Consider the following 22269-nt stretch of genomic DNA (forward strand, 5'->3'; position numbering starts at 1 on the left):
CGTACACACGCACTCACACACACACGTACACACGCACTCACACACGCACGTACACACGCACGCACATAACACACAAAGGAGATACAAACAACAATGGGCAACGTACGTAACCCCCAACAAATACCAAAAACACAACAAAATGACTAACGAGATTCGGATTAGGGCCAAAAAGCTCAAATGCGACGAGACAAACTCGCCAAGGAAAAATCAGGGGGATCTAAATCCCAACTCAAAATCGCAAGTAGAAACAAATCATTCTCTCACTGTACATTCTGTTGATTGGGGTGTTGCAGAATGAAGCAGCGAAAACCCATCAATGCCAAACATGTCGACAAACATTCTTAATGACCATTCGACAAAAGGTTAGAAATAACGTTTCGTTTTTTTGGAATGTGTTATTGATGGGGTTTTTGTTTAGGCGCTTGAAGAACATGTTTTGAATAAACACCCTGGAAAAGAGTTTGCGAGTTGTTTTCCGGGGTATACTTGCTAAAAAACCACCGTCTTCTTCGTTCTTTCTATCCTCCTTTTTTTATTTTAATCAATAGTATATATATATTTCGTGTTTGTGTGATGGATAATACTCGTATCTCAAAACTTTATTAGTTGACGGAATACACATGAACGATTTGCTGAATTGTACATGCATATATGCAATGTCCAAATGTACGTGAATGAACCTCGAATGTTCACAATTCACCAAAAAACAAAAACTCTCACCAAAAAAAAAAAAAAAAAAACAATTCAAAAGACGCAAAACACAACCATTATATTATCCCAAACACCCCCAAAAAATAACCACCCGAAAAAAAAAAAAGCCTACATATACAATAACCACTTGCATCAGCATCACCCCTTCCACTTCTACACAAACAAAAAAAAAAAAAACAATACACATCAAAAACCGCATCACCAAAACTCACAAACCAATAGTTTAACCCACCTGAACACTCCCACTCGTCCCTCTCTTACGTCCATTCCCACGTCCAGCCCCATTCGGATGCGTATACGTACTAAAAGTCTGAGCAGGGATAGGACGAAACGGTTTGGCGTAGCGGTCAATAGGGGGTAAACCTCTCTGCTGCTGTTGTTGTTGGTGATGCGAGGAGAGATGGGGGACGGATGAGAGTGTCGTTGTAGTGGTAGTTGTAGTGGTGGTGGTAGTAGTAGTGGGTTTGTCATATCCCCATCGTTCAGACCATAATTCAGACCGTTCCGATCGGCGCCCAGTAATCCACTCATGTAAAAGGGCATCAGAAGGACGCATCCGTTTAACAGGATCCCATTCCAAACACTTGTTGACAAAATCCACAAAAAGGGGGTCAGCTCTCAAGACGGAACTCAGGGATTTGGAATCTGGGCGTCGTTTTTTGCCTTTGGAGTTGGGTACGATGCGAGGGTGGGGGCCATCAAAAAAGTTTTTGCGGCGGGTGGAGCGGTCTAGGAGGGTTACCGGTGGGAGGCCCTTGAGTTCCATGATGCAGGCGAGTTGTTCGGTTTCGTTTTCGCCGGGGAAGAGGGGGTAGCCGGTGTAGAGTTCGGTTAGGATGCAGCCCAGGGACCACATGTCGATGGAGGCGTTGTAGGATATGCCTGAGTGTGTTGGAGTGTGTTATGACAGCGCGGTACACAATGGCGAGAAAAAAAAGACAAAACTCACCCAAAATCACTTCAGGACTCCGATAAAACCGACTCTGAACATAGGTATAGATTTTCTCATCCTCAAAACAACTACTCCCAAAATCAATTACTTTGATGCGATACCCGACTGTATCCCCACTCATAGCATTATTCACAGCATTCGGCGCATTCCCATCCACCCGCGACGGATGCGTCACACTCGGATCCTGCAACAAGATATTCTCTGGTTTCAAATCACAATGCACAATCCTCGATCTCGATAAAAGATCCAAACAATGGAGCATCTGGACCGTAAAGGATTTAATCACACCCAAATGGACGCCACGGAATCCACCTGCTTTCAGCCATTCGTAAAGGTTCATTCCCAACAACTCAAACGTGATACACAAGTGGCCACGAAAGAGAAAACTGTCAACCATGTGGACGATCGAGTGGCTATCGTCTGCGTCTTCCATTTTAAGGCGTTCAAGAACTTTGACTTCGACGGCTCCTTGCTTTTCAAAGCGTTTTTTGTTGCGGATGATTTTCAAGGCAACGTTGGATTTGGTCTTGTGGTCGTAGCATTTGACGACTTGGCCGAATGAACCTTTGCCAAGGAGTGACAGGATCTCGTAGCGGTACCCAACGTGATCGTGTTTGGTAAGGTAATAGTCGCCGCGAGAGTCGTCATAGCCTAACCAAAAGAATCGAGTTTGTTTAATCAAATGTTGAATACCCCTACACCAAAGTACACATTTGCAAAAACGTATTCTTACCACTATTGTAAACACTCTTGTCATCATCCTTTGCCGTTCCAGCTGCATTACACGTCTCTGCCAAATCAGCACCCGTCTTGCGTTTCGTTCCTCCAATTTTCAATATACTCGCAGCACCCGCAAAATAAATTTCTTTAAACTCGTAGATTTCTCGCTGCTCATAGGGGGTGAGTAGATCATTATAGTATATAATGGTGGCTTCGGGGGAGAGCGGGAGTTTGAGGTCTCGGAGGGTAGAAGTGGGGATGCGCGCGCTAATGGGCCGTTGCTGCTGCTGCTGCTGCTGTTGCTGTTGCTGTTGTGGTGACGGTGGTGCTAGTTGTGGTCGTGGTTGCGATGGTTGTTGTTGTTGCTGCTGCTGCTGCTGTTGCTGCTTTTGCTGTGGTTGTTGGCTGCGACGCGCGTCGGGGTTGCGGTAGGCTGCGTCTTTGGATGGAACGCGCGGTTTGGATGGAGGTTCATTATGGTATTTTGGTTTCACATCAACCTTTACAGGTATAGCAGCCTGGGCAGTACTAGAGGTAGTAGCAAGAGTTGCAGCAACGGGTGGCCTTGTTCGAGATGATGCATGATCTGCGAAACCACCCTCAGGTATGGCGTACGAAGAGGACGTGTATGGCGACTGTGACTCGATTCGAGACCGGACATGCTGCTTGGAAGGATGCTCCATGTTTGTTTTAGACAGCGAGCCCGTAGAGCGTCGCCCATCTCCCCGATGATGGGATTCACTAGCATATTTTCCAGAGGGCGAGATGGGAGACTTTGGAACGGGCAAGAGGGACCGGTTCATGACTTTACGGACCGAGCCGGGTGAGCCACCCGAGGACGTGCTGGTGCTCGATTGGAGTGGAGAGTCGAGATGTTGTTGCTGTTGCTGTTGCTGCTGCTGCTGCTGTTGCTGTTGCTGCTGTTGTTGTTTTTGCTTGTATGGACCTGCAGCTCCGGCACCTCCGGGACCCCCGGCACCACCGCCAACATGATTGGTATAATGGCCTGTATGATGGCTCGTATTGCTATAGAGTAGGCTCGTTGGTGTGTTTGCCATGGAATTTAATGTTGACGGGGGCGTATCCAGCATATTCATAGAGGCAAGCGAGTCTGCCATCAGGTCCATGTTGGATTTCCCTCTGGGCCGCCCAGAGGGACTTTTACGCTCTAGTCCCGAGGTTTTATTAGTAGTGTTGACACTGGCAATGTGGGACGGGTATGCATCGTAGCCTGCTGCGGTATGGGATCCCGCCGTGCGTCCTGCTCCAGACGCTATTTTCACTGCTGCATGATTTTGTGCAAAAGAGGTAGATGATCCAACAGCAGCAGCAGTAGCAGTAGCAGGAGCCCCAGCAGCAGGAGCGTAGCCGCGATGCCCGCCCGATGGTCCGCCGGAAGTACCTCCGCGGGGATCTCCACGGCCATCGCGTCGTTGGACGGCCGACGGAATGGACGCCATTTCAAAGTCTGCAACGGAAGGAATGGGCGGTATGCGCGGAGGAGCAGCGGGAGCAGAGAATCGCAAAGAGCGTTGATGCGGGTAATGCGGCTGTGGAGCGACGGGTAATGAGGTAGTGGCTTGAGCGTAACCTGCCGTATGGTGGTGGTGGTGGTGGTGGTGGTGATTCAAAGAGGAAGCGCCGTACGAGGAACCACCGAGTGACGGCACACCGAGTGACAATGCCAAGGACGACTGGGACGACTGGGACGAAAAGGACGATGCTTGTTGCTGTTGTTGTTGTTGGTGGTGGTGGTGAGAATAGAGCGACGGAGGGATCAGAGAGGATCCTTGTTGCGCCAAGGACGCCAGTGACGTGGCGGAATGACCCACCAACGATGATGATGACAGGGCCGATCCCGAAAACGGAGCACCACCCACACCAACGTGAAAGACTCTTGCCCTTGGCTGAGCACCCGCTAGAGCACCCGCACCTCCACCTGCAACAAGAGCAGCAGCACTCGAACTAGCAACAGTAGGAGCAGCAATAGTAGTAGTACCAGTAGTAGAAGAAGAAGAAGAAGACAATGAATAGCGATCCAAAGGAAAATACTTTTCCGAGCGTTCTGGAGGGGAATAGACTGAGGAGGTTTGAGACGAGAGATGCGGAGCGTAGTAGGGTTCTGTAACGACGTGCATTTGTGTGTATGGTGGTGTTGTTTGCCCAGAATGAGGCGAACAATAAAGTCGCTTTTGGCGCACCAAAGGTTACGACGACGGATGCAGTGTGTTTACAGCAAAAAAGGGGGGGAGTCCGTGTGTGCTCTCTCGTTTGTCGTTTGTCGCTTGCTCGTTCCTAGTTGTCTGTCCAAAAATACCCCAATGCCCAATCTCTCTACATGGACACCCCTCAACAAAAGACAAGAACAAAAGAACACGACTAGTGTCAAAATTCTAAAATCACCTTGTCCGTTTGCGTGTGTTGAGTGTGAGTGCGTGTGTGTGGCGTATTTTGACTTTTGGGCGGGTAGAGGCGGGTAGCAGACTAGTAGGTGGGAAAGCAAATCTCTGTTAATCTAAACGTAAAAAGAATGCAAAATACGAGTAAACCTACTGTTTACAAGAGTTGCATGAAATGAATGAATGTATGTGTATGTGTATGTGTGTGTGTATGTGTATGTGTATGTGTATGTGTGTGTGTGTGTGGGAATAAAATAATAAAAAAAAAGAATGACGCGTAAAAGAGAGAAGGCACGGGAGGGGCTGTTCACTTGATGTATAAATGTACTAGTAGTAAGAGAGAGAGAGAGAGAGAATGAATATTACTCTCTCTAATTAGAGTGTGAATTTCCTCTTGTTTTCATCTCTCTTATTATTATTATTATCATTATTCCATACGCATGTTATTCTCTTTCTATTCTCTCTCTTTAATTATTCCCATTGCTGTTGGAAATGTCTCTTTCTCTTTTTATTCCATACGCGTTATTCTCTCTGTCTCTGGCTTTAGAAGGGAATGTGTCACACGCCTTTATTCCCACACACACACACACACTCTCTCTCTCTCTCTCTCTCTCTCTGTCTTTTGTACACTCACTCTCCCGCTTTCTAAAACATTTATTGAACCCTTGTTTTTTCTTTCTTTCTCTTCTTTTGCACTCCCATCATGTATTATATGAACGGTTCTTTTCTTCTCATTTATCTATATATGTATATATTATATCTATAATAGGAATGAGGCGTATTCACGTGTAGTACACACATAAGCAACGGTAAAGATTTGACTTGTAAGCCGCTCTCCATCCAGTGGGATTATGTGTGCTGTTTCAACCACCATCTTTTTTATTCTTTATGCAAAAGAGGATGATGGAGAATATAAAGAGAGGGATTGGGGGAATTTCCCCTCTCGTTTTTACGTTCCCACGCACTTACAGGGGACAAACGACCGAACGATTTATAGATATCCATCTCTAGATTTTGCTATATACATTTGACATTTTGAGTATCAACGAGCAAGATGCGCATCTTGTCATTGATTCCCATCTTGCTCTTGACGACGACGCAGGACTTTGGTCATGCCGCCCCCATGGTAGAAACATCCCTCGCTCCAGGTAAACCGTTAGGATTTGGAATGATTACATTGTCGATCAAATCTGTAACACGCGTCGTTTTTTTAATGAATAGAGGGGACACCGACTGGCGGTGCGAGCGGCATTGAGGTCTTGTCGACTCCACAATCATCATCTCCTGTCGCTTCTCAAAAGCCAAAAAAGTGTCGTAGAAAAAAGAACAAGCACTCGCAAGTGCCAACACCTACTACGACATCCAGCATCGAGATTAGTGTAGCTACACCCACGGGAAACAATTTCATTAATGAACCACAGGGTACTCCTCAGGGTATGCCTCAGGGTGCACATCAGGGTAACCCTACCGATCCAAACCCGATTATCACACCCGATCGCTCCGATGAGACGCGTTTGCCCATCCAAATCATTCAGACGGGTGTCCCCATCCCGATGCCCGTCATTGAGCCCTCAAAGCCCGTAGAGACGGGCATGCCCAGAGACAATGGAATACCCACAGAGACTCCCAGAGAGCGAGAAGAAGAGATGCCTGTCCAGATCTCGACCATTCCCTTCCCTACCGGCATGCCAAACGAAAACAATGGTAACCGCGGGAATAACAACATGCCCCACGAGAACAACGGTAATCGCGGGAATAACAACATGCCCCACGAGAACAACGGTAATCGCGGGAATAACGGAAACAACAACAACATGCCACACGGGAATAACGGTAATGGCGGAAACAACGGAAACAACAACAACATGCCACACGAGAATAACGGTAATGGCGGAAACAACGGAAACAACAACAACATGCCACACGAGAATAACGGTAATGGCGGAAACAACGGAAACAACAACAACATGCCACACGAGAATAACGGTAATGGCGGAAACAACGGAAACAACAACATTGTCACCACCACCGTCCTCGAAACTGTCATTCAAACCATCACCGATTCCGCCGCATGCACAACCACCACCATCAACAATGGCGGAAACAACAACAATGGCGGTTCTCAATCCACCACCACTGTCCTCGAAACTGTTGTCGTCACTCGATCGGATTCTGCGGCGTGCACGACGACTTTACCCACGCCCACGCCCACGCCAGGTGGAAACAATGGCGGAAATAACGGTGGTTACAACAATAACAACGGCAACAATGGCAATAACGGTGGTTACAACAATAACAACGGCAACAATGGCAATAACGGTGGTTACAACAATAACAACGGTAACAAGGGCAATAACGGTAACAACGGAAACAATGGAAACAAGAACGAAAGTAGAAACACCCCCACCCCAACGCCCACTCCAACACGTACCTCTGAAAAGGGTTCCAATCTGGTCAAAAAACGACCGCTGCACCCACGCCGACACCTACCCCCGGAAAAGGACTTCAACCCGGTGACAACAAAAACGACGGTGGTGCTGCCAAGGACAACAAGAACAACGGCGGAGCTGCCAAGGACAACAAGAACAACGGTGGGGCTGCCAAAGACAACAAGAACAACGGCGGTAACAACGGAGGAGCTGCCAAGGACAACAAGAACAACGGCGGCAACAACGGAGGAGCTGCCAAGGACAACAAGAACAATGGCGGTAACAACGGAGGAGCTGCCAAGGACAACAAGAACAATGGCGGTAACAATGGAGGAGCTGCCAAGGACAACAAGAACAACGGCGGTAACAATGGAGGAGCTGCCAAGGACAACAAGAACAACGGCGGTAACAATGGAGGAGCTGCCAAGGACAACAAGAACAACGGAGGAGCTGCCAAGGACAACAACAACAACGGTGGGGCCGCGAAAGACAACAAGAACAACGGCGGTAACAATGGCGGTGCTGCCAAGGACAACAAGAACAACGGTGGTGCTGCCAAGGACAACAAAAACAATGGCGGTAACAATGGCGGTGCTGCCAAGGACAACGGCGGAGCCGCAAAAGACAACAAGAACAATGGCGGTAATAACGGGCGGAGCCGCCAAGGGAGGAGACAACAAGAACGTCTCCCCCGGTGCGGCCAAATTCTGCCAAACTTTGGCAACCTCCCCATCGGTGACGGCACCCAAATTCGCACCGGCTTCTGCTCCCAGACCGCCCAAGGTGCCATCCCCTCTGCCAACAAATGGTCTCGACCGTCATTGTCCAACCTGAAAACGAGGCCACAATCCCCATCGGTCAAGACTTTAAAGTCCAGATCAATGTAGCTAATCTCCAAACCGGCTTCTTTTCTGACCCCCAAACCCTCTACTACGCCCTCCCCCAACAACTCAACGCCCAGGGTATCATCCAAGGCCATCAACACATTACCATCCAACGCATCGCAGCCAACGCCAACGACAACCTCGCGGCCCCCGACGCCCAAATCTTCCAGTTCTTCAAAGGTCTCAATGATCCCGCCGATGGATCTGGCAATATGGAGACAACCGTCCCTGGAACGTCATTCACAACCTCTGGACCCGGGGTCTACCGTATTTGTTCCATGTCGGGATCGTTTTCGCATCAGCCGCTTGTGATGCCCGTTGCTCAGCGTGGAGCCCAGGATGATTGTATTCGGGTCAATGTTGTTGCGCAAGGGAATAAGCAGGCTGGTAACAAGCAAGCTGACAATAAGCAAGCCGACAACAAGCAGGCGGATAACAAGCAAGCTGACAATAAGCAAGCTGACAATAAGCAGGCGGATAACAAGCAAGCTGATAATAAGCAAGCGGGCAACAAGCAAGCTGACAACAAGCAGGCGGATAACAAGCAAGCTGATAATAAGCAAGCGGGCAACAAGCAAGCCGACAACAAGCAGGCGGATAACAAGCAAGCTGATAATAAGCAAGCGGGCAACAAGCAAGCTGACAACAAGCAAGCTGACAACAAGCAAGCGGATAACAAGGAAGCTGACAATAAGCAAGCTGACAATAAGCAGGCGGATAACAAGCAAGCTGACAATAAGCAGGCGGATAACAAGCAAGCGGATAACAAGCAAGCTGACAACAAGCAAGCGGATAACAAGCAAGCGGATAACAAGCAAGCTGATAATAAGCAAGCCGATAACAAGCAGGGCGACAATAAGCAAGCTGACAATAAGCAGGCGAACAACAAGCAAGCGGACAACAAGCAAGCTGACAAGAAGCAAGTGGACAACAGGAACAACCGTGGCAACAATGGCAATGCAGGCAATGCCAACCGTAACCGAATGACCCGTCGGTTCCACTAGTCCAGCCACATAGATAGCTGCATACAAGTTTTTTCGAGAAAGTATATATAGACCTATTTTGAATCAACAGTTTTTTGTAGATAGGGTAGGTACATAGAAGAAGGGAGAGGGATTGTAAGATGACATGTCCATTTTTTGTTTCTTGTGGGTTTTTCATTGTAAAGTTGAAAATAGAGAAAAGTTTTGAAAACAGAGTTTTGGCATTTGCAGTTCACGTAAAACTACCAAGCGCGTCCTTGGTTTTTGACGCGTCCAAATCTCTCTCGCCTCTCAACCAACTGGCCATTCCGACCATGCTCACCTCAAACCCCCTCGAACAGTACATTCTCCCAAACGCCCCACCAACAGTGTACTACATCCCGTCCTTCCTAACCCCCCAAGAATCCACAACCCTCCTCGAAAAAATCTACAAAACCCCCAAACCAAAATGGGTTTCCCTTCGTAACCGCCGCTTACAGAACTGGGGTGTCCTTGCAGGGCATTGTCCCCTTTCAGACCCACTACCCCCTTGGTTAACCGCCATCGAAAACCGAATCGCAGCATTGGGTATATGGCATCAACATTCCCACGCCAACAATTGTCTTATCAACGAGTAACGTATTCCCCCCGTCGCACACTTGTTACATATATTCACCCATATTTTGAATTAGGTATTTACCAGGGCAAGGTATCCTCCCCCACGAAGACGGCCCAGCCTTCCACCCAACAATAGCAACCCTCTCCCTCTCAAGTACCTGTCTCCTCCAATTATACCCACACGGTCAAACCAAAGCCTCTCATACCCTGTTTTTGGAACCGGGGAGCTTGTTGGTGTTGGATGGGGAGGTTTATAGGGGGTTTTTGCATGGGATTCCTGAGCAGAGGGTTGATGTTCTTGAAGGGGTTGTGAATCCTGTTCGAGATTTTGGTAAGGAGGGGGGGAGGATTGAGAGGGGTACGAGAGTTAGTGTGACGTTTAGGGTTGTTAAAAAGGTTGCCAAAGTTTCTGTTGGGAGGGTATTTGGAAAGAGGGTTTAAGAAAAAGTTTTGGGTTTATCGGTTATGAAACCAAAAACCGCCAAAGCATTCACAACATGGATCGAAAATCTGTTGATGGAGTGGTCAAATTGCTTTGTAGATACCACATGTATAACCCATATTTTAATCAACTTGATTTATGCTATTTTGTTGACATTGTGTTTATCCCCTCAATAACCAACTCTACGCCCTTCCATCTCGATTTCCATCAAATCAAGGCATCTACAGTCCCTCTCCCATAAAACACCTCCCACGACATAGCCCTTAATGCCATGTCCTCATCCCTCAATAACCAACTCTACTTTCCACCTTGTTTTCCAGCGTCCCATAAAGGCATCTACAGCCCATGGCATCCCTCTCCCATAAAACTCCTTGTACCCTTCTTCACGGTATAAATCCAATTGAGATAATACAAGCCTCCGAAATGCCCCTGACGTTCCTGTGGGTATCTCTAGAACCTCTTGTTCAGAAACGACGCCGTCGGACATGTACACAGCAGCTGGGTCCGTGTTTCCCACTAGTTTAAGCGATTGAAGCCGGGTCAATGGGGGTAGGATGACGGTTGTGATGGATCTGACAGTCAAGTGCGTTTCAGTTGATAGTGTTAATGTTAGAGATTGGAGGGTGTGTGAAAGGGATTGGAGATCGCTTGGTCGTAGTCTTGGAAGGGGCGTTACATGAAATTCCGTTAACTGAGGATGAGATTCCAGAAATGGTGCAATGGCATATGAATCCATTGTAGGGCGGTACACGGAATGTCTTGACCGTGGAGCCTGTGATAAGATCAACTTTTTTAACCCCGGGGCAGCGTATCGTATCCTTTCGAACCCTCTTGTTGATATCCCTGTCGAATGCAACACCAATCCTTCTAATTTGTTTCCCGCAGCTTCAAAAACCCTCTCTAAAAACTCATCATCAACCCTCATGTACACTTCCAACTCTCTTAATGTCCCTATACGAAGCTTCCAAGGCAATGCATACGGTACATCACAATGAAGATGTAATCGCACCGTATGGACATTCTCACACATTTCAACCATATGATATAAAACATATTGCAACGAATACGGTTTGAACATGTCGATACCGGAATCCCTCCTCCCATCATCATCATCTTTCTCCACCAACAACCAACCAAACATCCTCAATAACGTGAACAAAATCCTTGTAGGGACCCAAAACGGCGTTAACGAATCCTCTCCAGGCTCGGTTTTGGATACGTGTGCCGAGTCGGGGGGCTGACCAGAGGATTTGGCGGGTTGTGAGATAAAATGCTTTTGAGACTTGGAGGCAGGCGTAGAGGGTTGGGTTGTGGTGTGTTGTTGGGGTTTTGGTGTGGAGGAGGATACACGATAAGAGTTCGGGTGGGAGCGGTGACATTTTATGTGTCCTTTTTTTTTTGTAATGTGTATTGTCTGCACAAGTTGCAACAAGATTGGAAAAACCCAGTTGTGCTTTTTGAAATTCTTGGCCCACCTCGGGCCATATACCACACCCTCATCACCCCAATATCCCCACGGCTCAGTTGTTTCCTGCTCTGCTAGTTACGTAATTACGAGCAATGCAACAGGCTCTTGCTTTTTTACGGTCAAAACTTTTGATATGATGGATACTTGTATGTCTCGTCGAGTGGGGATTGGAAACCATTATTGTAAAGGGAATCTATGTTTTTAACTACGAGTTGGTTTTGGACAACGAGCATTGATTCGACACCATTGATATATATGCAACTTTACGGTTAAGAAAATCTAGGTAGATGTGTTTATTGCAATATCATTCCGTCTATCTCATCGTGTTTTTTGGACGTGATAAGTGAGAGGTTTCTTGCATGTTCAACGAAACATTGGCCGTTCATCAAAACCCCAAGTATCTTGGTAGGCTATCGGAGATTTCCAGTTTAACAAGCTTACATACACAACATGCGTTTATTGGATGAGAGTCTCATTAACCCATAAAAGGAAATTTTTATTTTTGACCAAACTTGACGGATCTTGCTCACAATGATACTCTATTCCTCCACTGAATTCCACTTTTTGCATCCTTGCGTTATGACACCCCCAACCCTCCCAATAAACCCAACATCCCTCTCCCCGCACAAGTTCCTAGCCCCCTCACAAACCCTCAGCACCTCCCTTCTAAAAACAACATGCGCACTCTACTCCCTTGCCCATCAATCCCAACCTATCCAAATGACGCATTTGGACAAGGTTTGGGTGGATGGGTTTGATGCGGAGCAGATTTGGGAGCAGATTTGGATGCTTGTTGGGCCTTTTGGGGAGTATTTTGGGGATAAAGTTCAGGAGATTTTGGAGAATGCGGAGGGGGATGCGGAGGAGAGTGATGTGCATGTGGAGGAATTGGAGGAGGATGAAGAGGAGGATGTGAGTGAGCATGATGAGGACGAGGATGTGGATAACGAGGATGAGGAAGAAGAGGAAGGCGAGGAACAAGATGAGGAATTGGAGGAAAACGATAACGAGGACATGTTGAGCGGTTCAGACCCACTCGATGACGACCAGGTCTCAAACGCTTCCAACCCCTCCGACTCACCACGGAAACGCAAAAGCATCATTGATGACGAATTCTTTTCCCTTGAAGACATGGAGCGATTCGCCGACTTTGGTGAGGCGCGTGATATGAAACGTGCACGGCGGAACCAAGAGGATCTAGAAGAAGATGATGATGAGTTTGCATTGGAGGATGAGTTGAATGAGGAGGATGAGAATGCGAATGGTATGAAAAAATATTTAGAGTGTATATCAACGGGGTGGGTGACATTTTCTGTTATTATTTGCAGAGATTCGGTATGAGGATTTCTTTGGACCGCGTGAACAGCATCATGAGCGGCCTGATGCACGTGTACGGTTCTCGGATCAGAACCAAGTCAAGGAATTCCAAAGGGAGGATGAGAATCAGGAGGAACAAGACCAGGAGGATGAGGACCAAGGGGAAGAAAACCCGACAGTACACCCTTCCCGAACCGCCAACCTGTTTGATGAAGACACCCAGCCGGATACGACCATCTCCACCTTTGAAAGAGAGCAAAAAAAACTTGCGGCCCAAATCACCCAGCTCGAGTCTGAAGCCATCGCCCCCAAACCATGGACCCTCAATGGAGAAGCCTTTAGCAAATCCCGTCCAGTCAATTCCCTCCTCGAAGAAGATTTAGAATACGAGCACGCCGCCAAACCCGTTCCCGTCATAACAGAAGAAAAAACATCGTCGTTGGAGGATTTGATCAAGCAGCGGATCAAGGATGCTGTGTTTGATGATGTAGTTCGCAAGGCGCCACCTCGGGATAGAGATTTTGATCCCAATAGACGTATCGAGATTATAGAAGAAAAGAGCAGCAAGGGGCTTGCAGAGGTCTACGAGGAAGACTATATGCGAAAAACAGGACAAACAACCACAACAGAAAAAGACGCCGCCCTCGCCGCCCAACACGCTGAAATCGATACCCTCTTCAAATCCCTTTGTCAGAATCTTGATGCCCTTTCCAACTGGCATTTCCAGCCCAAACCCACTACCGTCGAACTGCAAGTCACACCCCTCCCCAACGCTCCTGCTTTGCAAATGGAGGATATCACGCCTTCTCATGTAGCCGATTCTGCACTCGTAGCACCCTCGGAGGTATTCGCACCCCCCAAGGACCTCAAAGGCGACAAGGAACTCTCATCCGGCACCAAGAAACGTCTTCGAGACAAAACGAGGAAACAAGCTGGAAAAGCCCGCAAAGAGAAACAAGATCGTCTTCAGGCTATTGTGGCTGCTAAACCCCGTACAGCCTTCGCAGAGCGCAAAGAAAAGGAGTCGGCGTTGAAGAAATTGATGGGACAAAAGAATGTGACTGTAGTTGGTAAAGTCGATAAAGGGGCCAAGGCGAGGGGTGTGGAAAAGGGGGGAAAAATTGGGGAAAGAAAAGTGGAGAGAGCAGAATTTTTGAGGTTGTAAACACAAATTGTATATTGTGGTATTATTCATAACAATGATAGCGGGAACAATATAATCTTTATTTCATTATACAATGGCGTTTGGTCTTTTTACAACCTGCAGTACATATTGTATATCCACGAACTCAATACTCCAAGCAAGGCGGATCCCACCATTTTCTTTTTACTGATCCATCAAACTAATGAACCCCAACTCAGCTTGCACCTGCCTCCCCGCCAAAATCTCTGGATACTTTTCCCGCCCCTCTTGTCCACCCAACCCTCCAAGAGGCCTCAAAACCCTATCACTAGCAACATGATAAAACAAGGTTGACGAAATCCTCCATAAAGGACGGTTCTTTTCTTTTTGCCTCGTCATGGCAGCGATGGTATCCTCCACAACACACACCTCGTGAAACCCGGCGCGAATGACACCCCCGGTTAGGATCTCGAGTTGTTTACCGGCTTGGACCAAAAGTGTTTGTGGAGGGAGTTTGGCGAGGAGTTTTTGGTACGTGGGTGTCCAGATGTGGAGACCTGGGAATCGAGATGGACCGTGGATCGTCAATAAATTGAGATCCCTACAATGTGTCGTGTTCATTAACATAAACATTTTTGAAAAGCATGGTGTATGATGATAATTGCAGGATACGTACGTATGAAACCCAGCCAAAACCGTTCCAACTTTACCATACTTTTCCAAATCACTTCCGGTAGGCGCCAACAAGTGCGGTCCGTACCGTCCAAACTCTACAAACGTCTCCCGAGGGAGTCCGAGTCCAATTGCGAGCATTTCTGTGAGGGTTTCGACAGAGGTGTGCATGAGTGTTCCCCATGTGTTCATTGTTTTAGACCAGGTTGGGAATGCTAGTGGGTTTTGTTTAGTATAATGTTGTATAATGGAGGTTTGTAGTGCAAGTTTTTGTGCGTGGTTTTCTTTTTACCTGCTGGAACGACCGGGTCGGCGTTTAGGGCATTGAATTGGGTTTCCGGGGGTTGGTCACCGATACGCCAAAACTTTATAAAAACTGTGTTGGTTACGGGAATGCAAACGTACGTTTCATCAAACAAAACTTACGAAACGCCATTTAGGATCCGTACCATCGTAAGGCAAAGGTTTATTCTCCTCAGCCATCTACAAAAAAACCCAAAAAGAAAACCACATTTTAAAAAACAAACTCTTTTGTATAATCAACTACCAACTTACGGTCTTGACAATCTCCTCACACCCTTCATCCCTCGCACACCTCGGCCGCTCCGTATTCTCTGGAGTAGCACCAACTTGATACCCAACCTCCGGCCTCACATCCCGTAACTTTGCTTCCTCATCCTGCGCAAAATAATCTTCCATGACATTTAGGAATGTGTCATTGTGGGATTGGTTTACGCGGGGGTCGTGGATTGCGAGGGCTGAGTGGGTTTTGAGGGCTGTTGCTGCCTACATGTGTATGTTCATATTCAGTATATTTTATTGTTTTCAAAGAAAATGGGGTTTTTGTTGTTGGTGTACCTTTTCGCATTCTGCGAGTGCTTCCTCGGAGGTTGGGTCTGCTAGAAAAGGCGCGAGGTTCACAACGGGGAGGATAAAGGTCGTTGCTTGGACGGTGACGGTCATGATGAGCGTAAGTTGTCAAAACAAAAGATGGAATTGCAAGGAACGAGGAGGGAAATGGTTGCCCGTTTTTCTCGCTTTTGTGTTTTTTGAGGTCTGTGCATGTTGGGGACACATATTGCCTTTTTGGGACTACTGCGCTCACGTGATAAAATCGAACTCAAACTTTGGAGATAACTTTTGTATCATGATATTCTGGGTTTGAATAATGGCCAAAGACGATCAACAATGCGTAGAAGTCTGCTGGTATAAACAAGGAAGGGTATTTCAAACAATCTCACAATTAATGGCTTCTTTTTGCATGTCGATTTGGACGTTTTATCATATGTCCCCTATTACAGCTTAAACTCAGTACAACCCGTATCGCTGTATGCACTGGACAAGCGATTAGCCTTTACATGTGTCAATAGGTGGCATATAAAGTACTAGCCGAATATGCATAATTCAAAGCAGACCACTACTGTGCTTGTCCAGTTGCTACGAGTTGTAATTGCTGCTGACAAAACCCACGTGACCGATCATGATGACAAGTCTCTCACAGTCAAAGTTTGCATTCTGCCATCACTTTCCCAAACCATGAATCGCGGCCCCATTGTCCTCACAATTGACGAAGCAGAATACCTTCTCGACCAACTTCCACCCCCTTCAAAAGACGAAGATACCCTCGTTACAAAACTCCGCGAAAAACTCGAGATCCTTTTAAACGAGCTGCGAAAAGGTGCTGAAGGCTCTGGTCATTAAAAAGATGGCGGATTACAATGTCAGTGTAAATGTTGTCGGTCCCCTGGATTGTAACTGCGTTATTGTGGGAAATAAGCAGACGGGTGAGGCGGTTGTTGTTGATCCTGGGGGAGATGTGCAATTGATTTTGGACGAGGCAGAGAGGATGAATGTTCAAGTAATGTCATTACAAACAGTATTACAAAAAACTGGCCAAAAACTAATAACTGCACTTGACAGATTAAGAAAATCTACCATACCCACGCCCATTTCGATCACTTTCTCGCTACCGCCCAACTCCAAAGCGCAACGGGTGCAACAACCCACCTCCACCAACAAGACCAGGTAAAACCACTCTCCCAAGAGATTACAAAAACAGATTCTCACTCCACTACCTTACAGTTTCTTTGGGAAAGACTCGAAGACCAGTGTCGCCTCATAGGTCTCATTCTCTCATCTGATCAAATCCCATCTCCACCCGACACCCTCCTACGTAAGTCCACACCCACACAAAAAAAAGAGCTCATATATAAATATAAATACTCACATCACCCAAAAGTTGGTCAAGAACCCATTACTCTCGGTACAACCCAAATCGGCACAGTCTTGCATACACCTGGACACAGTCCCGGATCATCTTCTTATTACTTTCCTGAACTGGGTATAGTGTGCACGGGGGATACACTATTCAGGTTCGTCCTAACATTAAATGCAAAAAACTATACGCATGTCTTAATGTCACATCCAACAGGGACTCGATCGGTAGAACCGATCTCTGGAAAGCATCCTTTACAACCTTGCAGGAATCAGTTCTTTCAAAACTCTACACACTTCCAGATGATGTCAAGGTGATTCCTGGCCATGGACCCGCAACGACAGTGGGGAGAGAGAAAAAATACAACATGTTTGTGAGGGACGTTGTGGATAAGGGGGTATCAAAGTTGGCGGAGGGATGCGCGGGGTGTGAAGCATTGAAAGGATTGGAAGCGAGGTTATGAAACAGTCCCCTTTCATGCATGGCCATTTTAAACAGATGTCACACTCGCTGCACATGGTGTATCTCATGTATTACATGCAGACAAACCAAAAAAAAAAGACACAAGGTCCATTATGAATAAAAGTCTCTTTAAAAATGGTCCATTTCCCCCCCTCCCCAGTCTCAAACATCTATTTCGTCACCTCGTGAATAGCCTTTGCGAGGTACTCTACATTCTTGCTTGTAATCCCAGCAATAGAAATCCGTCCATCCTTGGTCAAATACACTGAAAACTCACTCCGCAACCGATCCACTTGCTCCGGTGTCAATCCCGAGTAGCAGAACATACCGATTTGGCTTGTAATGTGATCCCACGGCCTGCTGGACCCGTACGTGTTCTCCAAGTGTCCTCTCAAACCTTCACGCATGGAAATGATTCTGTTGGCCATGAATTTGACCTCGTCTAGCCACTCGGATTTGAGGGCAGGGTTTTTGAGGACCTCCTTTACGATACGGGGGCCGCTGAGTGGGGGGCTAGAGTACATTGGGCGAATCAGGATTTTGACCTGGCTGTCCACGCGTTTGGCTTCCTCTGCGGAAGAGGTAACCATGGAGAACATGCCAACACGTTCGCCATACATGCCCATATTCTTGGCAAAACTCTGGGCAAGCATCATCTGGTGACCTTGTTCGACAAAGTACCGGATGGCAAAGGCGTCACGGGTGGTGTCACCAGAGGCAAAGCCTTGGTAGGCCATGTCAAAGAAGGGAAAGTGTTCCTTTTGCTTGATAACGTCGGAAAGCTCCTTCCATTGCTCAGGTGTCGGGTCGACTCCAGTAGGGTTGTGGGCACAGGCGTGAAGAAGGACGGCAGATCCGCTAGGAATGCTCTAAAAAGCCGATAAACATCACATTAGTATTTGTCATCTCAACTGGAAACTTTATTATGATCCGTACCTTCAAATCCTGAACCATACCCTGAAAGTCCAGCCCGTTGGTCTTTTTGTCAAAGTACCGGTATTGTGCAACCTCCAAACCAGAGTCCTTGAAGATGGGTGTGTGGTTTCCCCAACTGTGTCATAATGGAATCAATATCGGCCTCCTCATCGCACTTTATCCAGATCTAGGATACCCACCTGGGAGTAGGCAAGTAGATCTTCTTGCCACCAGCACCCTTATACCACCTACTCAAGAATGCTCCACCAATACGCAGAGCACCAGTTCCAGAGAGTGATTGGGCGGTAGCAACCTATTCGAATCCATCTCCGTCAATACCGCAGTCAACCCCCAAATCGAAAACATGCATCATACCGCTCCAGCCTTCAAAGGTGCAGATTCCGCTCCATATGCCAGCTCCGCAGCCAATTTGTTGAATTCGGGCACGCCAGTGATGGGAATGTACTCCTTGTCAAGCGACAAGTCGTGGATGCTTCGCTCTGCCTGCACATAAGATCTCAGTTGATGGTCACTACACCGCCTCAGCTGTGCACATTCATACCTTTCGGACAGAGTTCAAAACGTACGGAAGACCCGCATCGTCACGGTACGCTCCAACGCCAAGGTTCATTTTCTGAGGGTTCTTGTCCGCCTTAAAGGCTTCAGTGACACCCAAAATTGGGTCAGGAGGACCTAGTAGACCGGAAAGATAAGGTCAGCGTCTGATAGCATACATTTGCTTCTACTCTCCCTTCTACAAAGAGCTCTGATTCTCATGTTCCCACCTTGTTGAACATGAGCCCACACAGAGCCGAAGCGGGCTCCGATCACTTGGGACACACTGCCCACCCGCGTCGAGGACGCCGCTAGCCGAAGGGCACGAGTCGCTGTGAGCATTGTTGACAAGCACTTGTGTTCTATCACGACCTGAAGGTGGAAAAAAACAGTGTGATCACTGTCAAGTGGAGGGGGGACGATGGACGGTGATGATCGGGTTTAGTTGCCGTGGCAACAGAGCTTTTGGCTTCGTGGAACGTGAGTCGGCTGAGTCATCCAATGATGTGTCTGCATCATACAGTATTTTGCTCGTGCGTCCCAAGTATTGATCAGTCATAAAGTCAAATGATGAACAACAAAATATATATGAGGTACTAAATAGTGTATTTACAAAAACAGACACGCCATGTATACATCATCTCGTTGATATGCTATATAAAACAATGTTATGCTACAGAAGTATGCTGCACTATACTACAATTATATATAGGATCGCAACAGGAAGAAAGGTATTGCAGCCTAGCACGATATCAAAATTGTCCGCACTAAGTGCACTATCTCTCCTTACCAGTTGATGGCTCGGTCCATACCGTCGGGGCGCCAGGTTGGAGTGTCAGGACGGGAGGTGCGACAACCAATGACTTGTGGTAAAACGATGGTCCCTCCGCAGCGGGCGCCACATCCAGCTGTCCAGAGCCTACCTCCAGCAGATCGTCCCACGATTTCATGGCGGGCTGGAAATTTTCGATCGCATCCACGATATGTTTGATTTCCTTGCAAGTTCCTCCGAAGCAAGTGCATTTAGGAAGTGGAAGCTGTCCAAGAGCCAATTCCTTCAATCCCAGCAGGTCCAGGTATGCAAGCTTTGAGGACATGCTGCCAGTCATGGTCCGTTTATCTGCGGCGATTTTAAATATCACACGGTGTTCTCGTGGCGATAGGAGGCGACGGTCATCCAGGTAGCCAATGATATGCTCCAGGATCTCCAGCGGTAGCGAGTGGATTGTGGTAGGGCGGGACGAGGGGGAAGAAGCAGGAGATAACTTATTGCTCAGCAGCACGCGAGCCGGGGCAAGCATTTTGACAGCCACTACGGGACGAATTCTTTTGTTTGCCTCTTCACATCCATTCGACGCAGCCAGAGTATAGTTTTGAAGCGACATGACATTGTTCTGAGGGACTCCCATACCATACTCGTAGCAGATTCCCAGTGACAGTTGTGACAAGGCGTGATTCTGTGCTGCGGCGTGCTGGAACCACCCAGCAGCCAGCGCATTGTCCGTTCGCACTCCAATTCCATCATGATAGCATCGACCGAGATTGTATTGCGCATGCGGGTGTCCGTCCTTTGCCGCCAAAAGGTAATGTTCGACAGCTCGGATTTCGTTGGGCCCACTCATCCCAAGGCCTTGTTCATAGAAGATGCCGAGAACGTTCTGTGCGTTGATGGACCCAAACTTTGCTGCCCGTTGGTACCAGCCCAGCGCTTGCGACAAATCTTCTTCGACTGCTATTCCGCGTTCGAATAGTGTTCCAATGTTGTAAATCGCAGCTGCCTCTCGTTGTTCCGCGGCTTTGATGTACCATCGCAGTCCAAGAGTAGGATTCCGTGTACAGCCAGATCCTTCGATATATAGATTTCCCAAAACGTTTTGTGCTCCTGAATGGCCCTGATTGGCTGCCTTTTCACACCACAGAAAAGCAACTGCATCATCTTCTGGGACAGCGATGCCGTTATAGTAGCATAATGCCAGACAAAACTGCGCTGCAGCTATTCCTGCTTCTGCTGCTTCTTCCAACCAGCGAATGGCATCTTTCCCTTGTTCGGCGCATTCCTTCCTCCATCGTTCTGCTTCTGCATGGTTGATCTTGATTCCAGGTCTGCCGTGGGTCTTTAGAAATGCCAGTCGAGCCTTTGCCAAACCACATCCTCGAGAAGCAGCCATAGTATAAAGCCTGAAGCATGCGGCGATGAGTTATTGACTGGGCGAGAAAAATTCACCACAGCTACCCCAACACTCACCTCTCAGCAAGCGTGTAGTTTTCCTTTGGGATCGTCGAAACGGGTTGAGGTCCTTCACCCATTCTGAATTCACTGAAGAATGCCACGGCTGTTTTACCCATAAGGCAGTTCTCCTCGTCCGCCAATTTGAAATACTTCAAAGCCCTTTCCTCGTTCTTTTTTTGCAATAACACTTGACTACCCAAAATCAGGGCCACAAGCCCTTTGAAAGACGGCGTACAATGACGGACTTCCGTGGTCATTGGTGTTGAATGGTGGTGCGATGGTAGTGTCGGTGATGTTGCAGACATGGATTATCTTATTAGGTAAAAGGAGATGTTGGGATCCCCTCGCCCCGTATATAGCTCCTCAACGTCGCTATATTTCTCCCGCCTGGATACAAGAGAAGTGGAAAGTGTTCCGCGTGCGCACTTGCAAGCGTCGCCGTTTCAGACGACGAAACCGGAGTAAGAACAACGGGCCGCAAAATGCAGATTGGAAGATCAACGGCTGTCCCTAAAAATAGCTCTGGTCAGTGTCCTAAGCCGCACATGCCGCATTCAACTCAACTGATTGCATTTGATCGTGATTACTAAGCGATCAGGACTCATGACTCACGCACTGATATCAGCAGGTTCAAACGATAAATACACCACGAGTAAGACGTATGTATTATTTATTGTTGGGTGCATATAAGCATATCCATGTTAGCTTAAAATGAGAATCATGGAGTATCTCGTGTGTATCGCAGCGCTGCTCGCATTCGGTTTGAAATCAAGCAGCGTGCTGTGAGACAGCAAGACCCCAGTTGTACTGTAGTGTAGAGGTGACAGAAACTGGCACTAGCTACTACACCAGGGAATAAACCGGCGACAACCGGTTCAGAAAAGCTAACTACTACCAGGCCGTATACACGCAATACGTAACGGTTGGTTCTAACCGGATAATTGCCCACCACCACACGCGGTCCCTACTAGGCCTTGATCTGGAACTCTTGATGGCATTGAAGCCAGACTCTTGCATCCAGGAGCAAATCGACTGGGCAGCGTCACAAGCCAGAGGATGTTCAGTGACAAGGCTTGGAGACTACAAAAACTGCATGTCAGAAGATGACCCGATGACAAGAAATGCAAGAAATGCCATCGATACATACCAACCAAGCTCAACTAATGTGGCAGCATAACAGCTTTGTTGGTTCCGA

At 47.5% G+C, this 22269-nt stretch overlaps 9 protein-coding genes across 9 annotated transcripts; 4 read left to right on the forward strand and 5 right to left on the reverse strand.

Annotated features, from left to right (window-relative positions):
• Positions 1–743: 743 nt before the first annotated feature.
• SPPG_05861 (CMGC/DYRK/DYRK2 protein kinase) lies at positions 744–5020 on the reverse strand. Its single transcript, XM_016754066.1, has 5 exons — positions 4937–5020; positions 2397–4867; positions 1661–2314; positions 944–1593; positions 744–864 (listed from the first exon to the last, which is right to left on the reverse strand). The coding sequence occupies exons 2-5, from the start codon at positions 4519–4521 to the stop codon at positions 850–852; spliced, it is 3444 nt and encodes a 1147-aa protein (XP_016606936.1). The 5' UTR covers positions 4522–4867; positions 4937–5020; the 3' UTR covers positions 744–849.
• An 816-nt stretch (positions 5021–5836) lies between these two features.
• Positions 5837–9099, forward strand: SPPG_05862 (uncharacterized protein; the record flags this gene model as incomplete). Its single annotated transcript, XM_016754067.1, has 4 exons — positions 5837–5930; positions 6004–7140; positions 7224–7905; positions 7995–9099. 4 exons carry the CDS (start codon positions 5837–5839, stop codon positions 9097–9099), a joined length of 3018 nt encoding a protein of 1005 aa, XP_016606937.1.
• Positions 9100–9269: 170 nt separating this feature from the next.
• On the forward strand, positions 9270–10261 carry SPPG_05863 (uncharacterized protein). The gene is made up of 2 exons (XM_016754068.1): positions 9270–9691; positions 9750–10261. Exons 1-2 carry the CDS (start codon positions 9393–9395, stop codon positions 10114–10116), a joined length of 666 nt encoding a protein of 221 aa, XP_016606938.1. The 5' UTR covers positions 9270–9392; the 3' UTR covers positions 10117–10261.
• Positions 10209–11670, reverse strand: SPPG_05864 (uncharacterized protein). The gene has a single exon (XM_016754069.1). The coding sequence runs from the start codon at positions 11256–11258 to the stop codon at positions 10395–10397; it is 864 nt and encodes a 287-aa protein (XP_016606939.1). The 5' UTR covers positions 11259–11670; the 3' UTR covers positions 10209–10394.
• Positions 11671–12117: 447 nt separating this feature from the next.
• SPPG_05865 (rRNA-processing protein MPP10) lies at positions 12118–14125 on the forward strand. Its single transcript, XM_016754070.1, has 2 exons — positions 12118–12849; positions 12914–14125. The coding sequence occupies exons 1-2, from the start codon at positions 12165–12167 to the stop codon at positions 14065–14067; spliced, it is 1839 nt and encodes a 612-aa protein (XP_016606940.1). The 5' UTR covers positions 12118–12164; the 3' UTR covers positions 14068–14125.
• Positions 14126–14229: 104 nt separating this feature from the next.
• Positions 14230–15660, reverse strand: SPPG_05866 (uncharacterized protein; the record flags this gene model as incomplete). Its single annotated transcript, XM_016754071.1, has 6 exons — positions 14230–14626; positions 14702–14912; positions 14990–15062; positions 15124–15180; positions 15253–15483; positions 15556–15660. The coding sequence occupies 6 exons, from the start codon at positions 15658–15660 to the stop codon at positions 14230–14232; spliced, it is 1074 nt and encodes a 357-aa protein (XP_016606941.1).
• A 561-nt stretch (positions 15661–16221) lies between these two features.
• On the forward strand, positions 16222–17512 carry SPPG_05867 (uncharacterized protein). Its single transcript, XM_016754072.1, has 5 exons — positions 16222–16555; positions 16618–16722; positions 16780–16870; positions 16937–17069; positions 17129–17512. The coding sequence occupies exons 1-5, from the start codon at positions 16403–16405 to the stop codon at positions 17373–17375; spliced, it is 729 nt and encodes a 242-aa protein (XP_016606942.1). The 5' UTR covers positions 16222–16402; the 3' UTR covers positions 17376–17512.
• SPPG_05868 (uncharacterized protein) lies at positions 17401–19284 on the reverse strand. The gene is made up of 6 exons (XM_016754073.1): positions 19075–19284; positions 18852–18982; positions 18665–18793; positions 18490–18602; positions 18311–18425; positions 17401–18243 (listed from the first exon to the last, which is right to left on the reverse strand). Exons 1-6 carry the CDS (start codon positions 19184–19186, stop codon positions 17545–17547), a joined length of 1299 nt encoding a protein of 432 aa, XP_016606943.1. The 5' UTR covers positions 19187–19284; the 3' UTR covers positions 17401–17544.
• A 150-nt stretch (positions 19285–19434) lies between these two features.
• SPPG_05869 (uncharacterized protein) lies at positions 19435–21600 on the reverse strand. Its single transcript, XM_016754074.1, has 2 exons — positions 21090–21600; positions 19435–21022 (listed from the first exon to the last, which is right to left on the reverse strand). Exons 1-2 carry the CDS (start codon positions 21377–21379, stop codon positions 19621–19623), a joined length of 1692 nt encoding a protein of 563 aa, XP_016606944.1. The 5' UTR covers positions 21380–21600; the 3' UTR covers positions 19435–19620.
• Positions 21601–22269: the final 669 nt, after the last annotated feature.

This window comes from Spizellomyces punctatus, assembly GCF_000182565.1.
Source record: "Spizellomyces punctatus DAOM BR117 chromosome Unknown supercont1.10, whole genome shotgun sequence".
NCBI classification, from domain to species: Eukaryota; Fungi; Chytridiomycota; class Chytridiomycetes; order Spizellomycetales; family Spizellomycetaceae; genus Spizellomyces; species Spizellomyces punctatus.